This window comes from Lithobates pipiens, unplaced genomic scaffold (genome assembly GCF_037356315.1).
Source record: "Lithobates pipiens isolate NorthernLeopardFrog02 unplaced genomic scaffold, aLitPip1_a1.2 Scaffold_19, whole genome shotgun sequence".
Classification (NCBI taxonomy): Eukaryota; Metazoa; Chordata; class Amphibia; order Anura; family Ranidae; genus Lithobates; species Lithobates pipiens.
Window position 1 is genome coordinate 550,435,671 of NW_027507764.1, and position 10,124 is coordinate 550,445,794.

The 10,124-nt window shown below is 39.5% G+C and overlaps 1 protein-coding gene across 1 annotated transcript in view; it reads left to right on the forward strand.

The window, feature by feature from the left end:
• HAS2 (hyaluronan synthase 2) overlaps positions 1 to 9,907 on the forward strand; it is a 40,109-nt gene extending 30,202 nt beyond the window's left edge. The window contains exons 3-4 of the mRNA XM_077493277.1: positions 4,603 to 4,704; positions 8,177 to 9,907. Coding sequence (XP_077349403.1) covers positions 4,603 to 4,704; positions 8,177 to 9,106 — 1,032 coding nt within the window. The 3' untranslated portion in view covers positions 9,107 to 9,907. The remainder of the gene's footprint in view (positions 1 to 4,602; positions 4,705 to 8,176) is intronic.
• Positions 9,908 to 10,124: the final 217 nt, after the last annotated feature.

Sequence of the window (10,124 nt, forward strand, 5' to 3'; positions counted from 1 at the left end):
TTTTACCTCCACTGACCACCAAGTCTGAGGCATTTTCTACTCCCACTGGCCTGAGGCTAAAGAGTTCTGACAGCTGACTGTCAAAATACCCAAACAGCTACTGGATCTGATTGGCTACAGCTGCTGTTTGACTGAAAATTTGGTGACAAATATCTAAAAAAGGAATTCCCCACATCAGATTTAGGTGCTGTGCTACTCCCATAGTGAAGGGTTATGTAAATCTGACGGTGTAATTGTACCGGGATGGCCTGTCTCGGTAGGGGCCACATTAAGGCGCTCTTAAGCTATAGAGGCCAATGATGGTTATATCCAAGCAGGCTTGAAGGGTGCTCCTGGTGAGGATGGGTGGTACATTTGGTCTAGTCGAAGGGCTGGGTTTTCCCGGCCTTCTGGCTAGGATTGGTGTGGTCACTGTTCCTGTCAGCATCCGGTGGAGGAGCTGGCGTCACCCTGGAATGGCACGGGGTGGTGCTATGCAAATCCACCAGGTTGATGGGGGCCTGGGAAGGCTAGTACCAGTGGAGGCTGCTTTGCTGTCGGCGGCTCTCCCTGAGAAAACCTGCAAGGGCTCTCTGGCAGAGACGGACGGCTACACTAGTCTGGCTGAGGATCAGGCCCGTAAAGAAGCCGATGGTGTATGTGCTCCTGGAGTGGCAGACCAGGGGTGCCATACAATCACTGTGAGTGAGGGTCACTGCACCATATCACATTTTTTTTCCACCTGCCTTCTGGGCCGGGCCTTTTGGCTGGGACTGCAGGAATTTTTGATTCCTGGCCGGATGGCTTGGTCAGTGTTTTACATAATTTCTCCCTTCTCCTCTCTTTGGTACCAGGTGAAGTTTTTGAGTGTGTTTCACACGCCATGGGCTTTTCAAAAAAAAAAAAGTAATGGTCACTAGGAGAAATAGAGACAGAATCTCCATAAAGGGGACACAGATAGCAATAAAAACCTGAATGAGGTTCTAAAAAGTCTTGGCTTTAGATATACTTGTAGCTGATCATTGCGGTTCCCGCAATATTGATGGGGAATATGCATTTTGTTATGGCATTGCCCTTATATCGCATCAACTTGTCATTCAGGGCTTTACATAACACATAACATTAGTCCCTGTCCCCAAAGGACCTCACAAGTTAATGTCCCTACAAAGCATACATTAACCTACCCGCATATTGTGGATTGTGTGGGAAGCACCCAGAAGCAATTCCTAAAATCATGAGGACAGCATACAAACATCATACAAAAAGGGTCAGAATAGAATACTAACAATTTGAGAAGGAAGTTGCACTCTGTAAGGTTATTTTACCTAGCTTAGTGAATGTTGAAAAATTTTACTTTGCAAAGAATACCCAATCACAAACAAGGAAAATGAAAACAGCATTTTTGTTTGCACATTATCAAATGATAGACATCAGCAGAGCTTAACCTTATCCACTAAGCTCTGGGAAAATGCAAAGTAAACAATCTATTTGCATTTAGCAAATCAGCCCCCCCCCTGTGGCTTTCAATTCATTGACATCTGCTCCTCTAATTTACCAAAGTTGCTTCAACTCTAGTTAATTTTCCATTTATTTATTTTTTATTTATAGTTTTAGATGGACTTAGGAAGAGTAAATACTTTGGTTAAGTAAATACTGGTCAAGCAGGGAATGGTTATAACTTGTGTTCAGATTTTTAATGCTGTCTGTGACCCATGTGGGTGGATTCGTCCTTAAAATCTCTCTCAGATTGTCCTGAAAATCATTGTCCCCAAGACAGAAAATTAAATTGAATATCTTGGGGTCCAATGTGTTACACTAACGTCACCAGGACAGGAGATGAGGAGGAATCTTCCAATGAGGACAGCTGTTCTGTTGATAATAGTGATGGAGGGGATTTCCCCCCACTTTGAAGAGGTTTCCCCTCATTTCTTTTTTTAACTTTGTAATGGGAAGTGAAGCTCCCTAAGAAAACCACTTGGAGTTTTATCCATCCCTCCTTACTTTGTTCCAAACAAAAAGAAGACTTACTGTATAGGCTAGATATACACCATAATATTCTGTTATAGTTGCAAAGTATATAGTTTGGGCCCCAGCTGCCATTCACTTGGTAGTGCACTGTGATGCCCAGGTCTTCATTGTAGGTTACACCAGTGGTTCTCCACCTTATTGAGACCAGGGCCTGGTAAATTCCTCCAAAATCTTCCATGCCCCAATATTAAAAAAAACTTTATACTCACACAGTAAAAGATATGGATGGGGCTAGGGAACATTGTGGGGGGGGGGGGGGGTGTTCTTGAGGAAAGTAGGGGACTCTGAAGCAGACTTGGTGCTCCCCCCAAGTAATGAGGTTTCTGGATCAAGCTGGGGTAAACTGTGGGGGACAAGGTCTCTCCAGGAGGCTTGGAGCTTTGCAGGGGGGTGAAGGGGGGGCTAGAGGTTCGGAAGCAAGCTAGGGGGTACTGCAGGGTGCTGGGTGGCATTGTGGGAGGTTAGGGAGCACTGCAAGCCACTGTGGGAGGTTGGGAGGCACTATGGGAGCTTAACGCCACTGTTGGAGGTTGGGGGGTCTCCAACTGATACAAGACCTGGAAGGAGGAGGGCCATGGCCTGGCGGTTCAGAACAATTAGACAATAATCATCAGAAAGTAACACACATAATGTTAGAATACTGATCTTTAATGTTGCATTAGCTGAGATGTAAAGCAGCCTGAAAATATTATATTAGGACTTCATTAATGAGACACAAGGAATAGAGGAAGGCTAAAGTTTTTTGTGTTGGGATCATCTTTCTCTACAACTCGATGATGTTTCCACAATACGAGACACCTGCAGCGTGTCTGTTATAGCTATACAGCCTGGAGCTTTGCCTCTGCTACATTCATCTAATCAGAGACGGCTTTCACAATTGACATCGAAGTGGGAAATGATTACTGATGAAGCCAGAATCATTTAAAGATCATCTTGAGGAAACCCTGCCAAAAGCTGAGATCTATTTTTTTGGTTCAGGGGAAAACCGAAACCTCAGTTTTGTCTGTGTTCTTAACACTTAGGAAAGAATTTGAATTTTCTCACAGTTAATTCTGCCAACCAGGAATTTCAAGAGCTCCAGAGAAATAAATAAAACCGGAGATTAGTTTACTTGTGTATTCCTCCCAAAAAACCCAAATCATTTTTATTAGTTCAGTTGGTGTTGTTATTCACAATCTTTTTTTATACTGAAACTTTCTGCACACCTATGTACTGCGGTAATGGGTGGTATAATACTTATGGCATGTTACCGTGAAACACATGGCACGCTGTGTGGTGCCATTAGTTGATGACAGGACTGCACTACAGCACATGGTAAGCACATTGTGGTATGGCTGTGGGTAGGGCTATCCAGGTGGTAAAGATTTAAAATACATGAGCGGTTTAACTCCTTCTTTAAAAAGGAACTATGGTCATTTTAAAACTATTATAAAACAGCAGCTAAAACATTCTATAGCTGCTGACTTTTAAGACACTCACCAGCCTAGGAGTACAGCACTGTCTTCACTTGGGTAAGTTCTTGGCCAGCCTTTGAATCCCCAGTGCCACCATCTTGGCTGTGAGGAGCCAGCTGTGACTTCCTGCTGGTTTACAGCCGGCTCCTCATTGTGCATGCACAAGATAGTGCTGCGCTTTCAGGCTGGCCTGGAGCTTACGGGGACATATGGATATATATTATACATTCACATCAGTCCCTGCCCTCAAGGAGCTTACAATCTAAGGTCCCCAACTCACATTCATAGATACACATACCAGGGTCAATTTGACCTTCCAGCATGTCTTTGGTGTGTGGGAGGAATACTGGAGTACTTGGCGGAACATCTAAACTGTGCAGATTGGCCGTGGTTGGGATCTGAACCAATGACCTGCTACTAAACTGACATAAATCCATACTGAAAATAACACTAAAAACACATTTAAATTTAAAAAATATGGGGCAAACTCAATGGACCACTTGGTCTTTTTTTTCTGCCATTACTCTTCTGTTTCTATGTTTCTAGAATTTATTATTTTAATGAAAGCGGCAATTTAAAACATTTTGAAAATTGTTTTTTTGAAGTTCCATAATGAGGTACAACTTGAATGAGAATTTAGTGACTGGGTTTACGTCTACGTTAGGAAGCCTATTGTATCTAACTCAAGGATTAGTTAAAAAAAAGAAAACATTGGGGGTTATTTACTTAAGGAAAATCCACTTTGAAGTGCAAGTGCACTTGGAAGTAAAGTCGCTGTAGATCCGAGGGGGACATGCGAGGAAAAAAAAAACAGTATCTTAGCTTGCACATGATTGGATGATAAAATCAGCAGAGCTTTCACTCATTTCAGATCTTCCCCTTAGATTTAGAGCAACTGCACTTCCAAGTGCACTTTCACTGCAATTTCAAGTGCACTTGTAGTGCAAAGTGGATTTGCCTTTCGTAAATGACCCCCATTGTATTATTGGTAAAGTAATGGTAATAGTTCTAAGTATTCTGTTTAGTAACAAATGCCTATTTTCAGAGATTGTATATTTCACATACAAATACATTATTGATTTATCAAATTTTTGATATATATTATGATTCATCTAATGTCCATTATGTCTCTGTTTCTTAGGTCTGTGACTCGGACACTGTGCTTGATCCGGCATCATCTGTGGAGATGGTGAAGGTTTTGGAGGAAGATATCATGGTTGGCGGTGTCGGAGGAGATGTACAGGTAAACACTTCAACTTAAATATTTTTTTTTTTATTGGTTTCCTATAGTATAGCTAAAAATCCCATCCAACTGCTGATAATTGAACTTGCATATTGCCCTTTCATACTATAGGGGTCAATTTACCAAAGGAAAATACACTGTGCACTTTGCAAAGTGCAGTTGCACTCTCCAAGAGCATTTGCTCCAGAGCTTAGTAAATGAGTAAAAGTGCACAGTCTTTTTGCCTTTAGTAAATCAACCCCATAGTCTGGTTTGTTTAAAATGCATGTCTAGTGCAGTTTTAGGCCTCTTGCATGCAGATTCCTAAAAAAAAGCCACATTTTTAGGCATATGGACATCTACCACATACCCCAAGAAAAGCTAGAAGAATTGTATGCATCTATGAGTATGCACAAAAACATGCAATAACTATATAGCCCATCCTTGTGTTTCTTTAGGCAGCATACTTCTGCCAAGAATCTGATGTTCATACATCAGTGCTCTGTGCAAATACCCTTTGTTTTTATTAGAGTAGGAAAGAATTAGAGCCCCTGGCAGGTGTTTCCTGCTCTTTAGGGCTCTGGTAGAGAGATATCCCCTCCTTCACTGTCCTGGTGGTTTTAACCGTTTTAACAGCCAGGAAATGATTACAAATCTTTTTATTGCTGTCTATGTCCCTCATGAATCTTTTCTCTCATTTTACTCACTGCATTCTCAACAAATCCCATATATCCTTAGTGCATTGTATTAATAAAACTATCTGTAGTTTTTGTTTACTTAAAGCTGAACCTCGCCAGCCTTGCGCAGTTGTATTATCATTTTTATATAAAAATTGATAAGGAGATTAGCGTATTGACGATGGAGAAATGAGAAACCAGGGAAGGCAACATATAAGCAGAATAAAAGTAAACTCTAAAGTGTATGACAATCATAGGTGTGTGCAGCCTATTGCATTAGGGTGTGCACCCTAAAGCTCAAACAGGTGTGTGTCTACATACATATATATATATATATATATATATATGACCCGGGCACATTGATCTCCCTTTCAGCACAGTGAAAGAGAAGAGCATAAACACTTCTCTTATGGCATAACCAGCAAGAGGGAGATCTTTCCCATCTTCCTGCCAACACATATTGCGATAATACTAACGAACATGGGGTGATTAGGGTGTGCGCAGGCACACCCGGCACACCCTGTGCGCATGCCCATGATGATAATCTAAAACTTAAAAAACTCTAAAACTTTTTTTTCGTTTTGGATCGAGAAGGATTAAAACCTTTCAGCTAATTTTTTGGAAAGGTTTCTACTCCTTCCGTTTCTGTTCCAACGATGCAAAGGAAAGTATGAGAGCATTTCTCCAAAATTAGGGGAGAACAAAGATTAACATTGGGAACATATCCTCACTTCCTGTTTTGAAGACAAATTTTGAATTTCTTTTTTTTTTTCTGTATCTGTGGTCACCAGGACAAATAAGGAGAATGTTACCTCCCAGTGGGGACACAAGCAGCAATAAAAAAAATGGCAGTAGTTATTTACGCTATCCAAATAAAGTTGCCTATAAATTATTTAGTAAAGCACTATAAAGAGAAGATATCATTTACAAATACATTAACCCTCAAGCAGCCAAGCAAAATCATTTTATTGTAAATCAGACAAGTGAAATCTGGATGCTGCATCTGGTTTTTGCACCGTATGCCCCTTTGTACTTTGCACTTTACCACACTAAATGAACCCGAGCTTGACCGAATACAGTTGCCTAATTTTAGTATTATGTCGTTTTATTTACATGACCTGGCAGACATCTTTCTCTTATAGGGACGTCTGCCTGTAACCCAGCCAGACAGCGCTGCTTGTCCCTTCCCAAAAGTTTCTTGCTGGTTTAGGCTAATTCCATCCCTTTGAAAGTAATACCTCCTTGTAGTCACTTGGATGACATGGGGCTCGTCGAAATACAAATTTATGACTTTCCTGAGGACTGGCAGGAAGTGCAGCTCTGCTATAGCAGCAGTTGTGCTTTTACAATTAAAGTAAAATATGAGCAATGGAGGAGAAAGACTTAAGATCTTCCTTTTGATGTTCAACTCACTGCCCTATTGTTCCTCGTCCCCATACATATAATTTAACTTCCTCATGATGTTTTCAACCGAGAGTAATTATTCCTGTGTTAAATCTCCTCCATTTAAGTTGGCACCATACGCTTCCTTTGAGTATCTTCTGTATATTTTAATTATTGTTATTAGTATGATTGTATCAGGAATGCAGAAAGGGTTTGCAACAAAACTGATAAATATAAAATCAAATAAAATGTCTTTCCTTCTTTCTTTCTTTCTTTCCTGCTTTCTTTCTTCTTTTTTTTTAATTTTCTATGTATTTCTCTTCTGTTCACTGCCTTTTTTTTTACTTTTTTTCCTTCTTTCCTTTTCAGTTTCTTTCCATACCACTTTCTTTTATTTTATCCTTCTTTCCTTTTTTTTCTTTCTTATTCTTTCTTCCCACGTAAGTAACTACAAGCATACCCCACTTTTAAGTACACAATGGGGTTTATTTACTAAAGCTGGAAAGTGCAAAATCAGGCTTTTGCATAGAAACCAATGAGCTTCCAGGTTTTATTACCAAAGCTTAATTGAACAAGCTGGGGTTAGAAGCCTATTGGTTTCTATGCAGAAGTGAGCCTGATTTTGCACTTTCCAGGTTTAGTAAATAAACCCCATTGTGTACTTAAAAGTGGGGTATGCCTGTATTCTCTTTTGCTACAATAGAAGTGACCATCAATTAAAATTCTCTAGTCACTTGAGCTCAGCTACCTTACAAGGTTAAAAAAAGCATACACAGGTAAAATTATTGCCCTCCTCAACCACTACCAGCTGAATGGCCAGTATTGGCATACTATTGGACCATCCCCTTGAAATTCTTGCCAATTGAAAAATTTTTGGGGGCTTATTCCACCTAACACCATACCAACACCTAAATATTTGGTGGCCTCTACAACCTATGCTGGGAGCTTCACCCAATGCCAGCAATGAGGTTTGTCTTATACAATCCCTTGTCTGTTTCTCATACCAAAAGTGAATTGACACTTTGTTTAATAGACCTGACTACCTAATCTGGTTTAAAGCCAAAAAACCTAGTGTTGGCTGCTATGACTGGCATCTCCAACAAGGTGATATCTCCCCTGCTTCATCAAGTCTTTTTATATCATAGGTTTTATATCATCTATGTAGGATTTTTTTTTTATTTTGCTGGATAACGTAAAGCTTAACCCAGCTGTCTGCACATTGAACATAAGTTCTGTCAAATTAAAGTACAGGACACAGAAAAAAGAAAAATAGCATAATTTTAAAGTTTACTAAAATAATTTAGATGAATGTACCAAAGTCCGGCAGATTTAAGTTTGATTTAAGTTTGGTTTACGAAGCAGAATTCAGCAATGTCTCCTTAACTTAGTATTTATTGTATCAATAACTAATGTAATGTATTTTTTTCTGACAGATTTTAAACAAATATGACTCATGGATCTCCTTCTTGAGTAGTGTGAGATACTGGATGGCCTTCAACATCGAGAGAGCTTGTCAGTCCTACTTTGGGTGTGTTCAATGCATCAGTGGACCTCTGGGAATGTACAGAAATTCACTACTACATGAATTCATAGAAGATTGGTACAATCAAGAATTTATGGGCTCCCAGTGTAGCTTTGGAGATGACAGGCATCTAACTAACCGGGTCTTGAGCCTTGGCTATGCAACCAAATATACAGCACGGTCTAAGTGCCTTACAGAAACACCTACTGAATATCTAAGGTGGCTTAACCAGCAAACTCGTTGGAGCAAGTCTTACTTCAGGGAGTGGCTGTACAATTCTATGTGGTTCCACAAGCATCATCTATGGATGACCTACGAAGCTGTGATTACCGGATTCTTCCCTTTCTTCTTAATTGCAACAGTCATTCAGTTGTTCTACAGGGGACGTATATGGAACATTCTACTCTTCTTGTTAACCGTGCAGTTTGTTGGCCTTATCAAGTCTTCCTTTGCCAGTGCACTCCGAGGCAATATAGTAATGGTTTTCATGTCTCTTTACTCTGTCTTGTACATGTCCAGTTTACTACCAGCAAAGATGTTTGCTATCGCCACCATTAACAAGGCTGGGTGGGGCACTTCAGGTAGAAAAACTATCGTCGTCAATTTTATAGGGTTAATTCCTATAACCGTTTGGTTTACAATCCTCTTGGGTGGAGTCTTCTACACTATATGGAGGGAAACAAGAAAGCCATTTGCAGAATCTGAACAGACGGTTCTGATCATTGGTGCAATACTTTACGCGTGCTACTGGGTGATGTTGTTGACTTTGTACGTGGCGATGATAACAAAGTGTGGCAGGAGGAAGAAAGAACAGCAATATGACATGGTACTTGACGTATGATGATTACTTACCTACAACGTTTGCAAAACTATTAGACATTCTGAAAAAAAATCTTTAATAGACTTAGAATTCCTAGAAGTATTAGGGACATGAAGTCATGTCTTGAAGGGAAACGCAACACTGCTGCTGGGACTTAAACAAACACTATTGTGACTTGTCATGCATCCAAAGCAAAAAAATTGTAGAAAACTTTCGAGAAAATGAACACAACTTTAAACCAGGCCTTGCCTTGTTTTGGTGAAGCCATTTTATTATGCACTTTTTTTGATTGTGCATATGCCTGACAGTGTTATGTTCTGAATACCTCACTGGTCATGCTTATGTCGTGGTGAACAAAGCCTTCTGAAATATTTTTAGGCCTACAGGATCTTTTCTAAGTGTGTATTTTTCCTCTGGAAAAGTTCCTTAAAAGTGGGCCAATCGGCTCTAGCAATAAAGGACAACCTTATTTATAAACTTTGTTTTTTAAAGTTCTTTTTCTAATTTTATTTTATTTTTTTTGTTTTAGGGATGGCCCCGTGGCCATCAATTTATAAATGTCATACGTGCTTTAAATACAAGCACGGTGGAATGCTGTATTTTTATATTATTGAATTAATTATGTTTTTTATTTGTATGCCAATGTTTAAAAAAATGCATATTTTATATTTTACTTATCCGATAAATAATTTGGTTCTCTATTCTTTTTAAAATGTGTTTTAAATTTTTTTTATTTTTAACTGATACTGGTCAAAATGTGAAGCTTTATAACAGTTCATATTGTTCACCAACAAATGAATAAAATAATTATTTGTACTTTAACCTCTGAATCTCTTTATTCCATCATGAAGTGATAACATGAATACACTCTATCTAGGGTGCCTTTATGTGCAAAATGATTGGTTCCCTGTCTGTCACTTCCCATTAAAGCTTGTTCATATGGCTAGCATAAGAGCTCAATATTAAAAGCTATAGGGAAGCATTTGTAATGGTTTTGGCAAGCTTATATCATCTTTGATGAGGCACATTTCACCTCCAT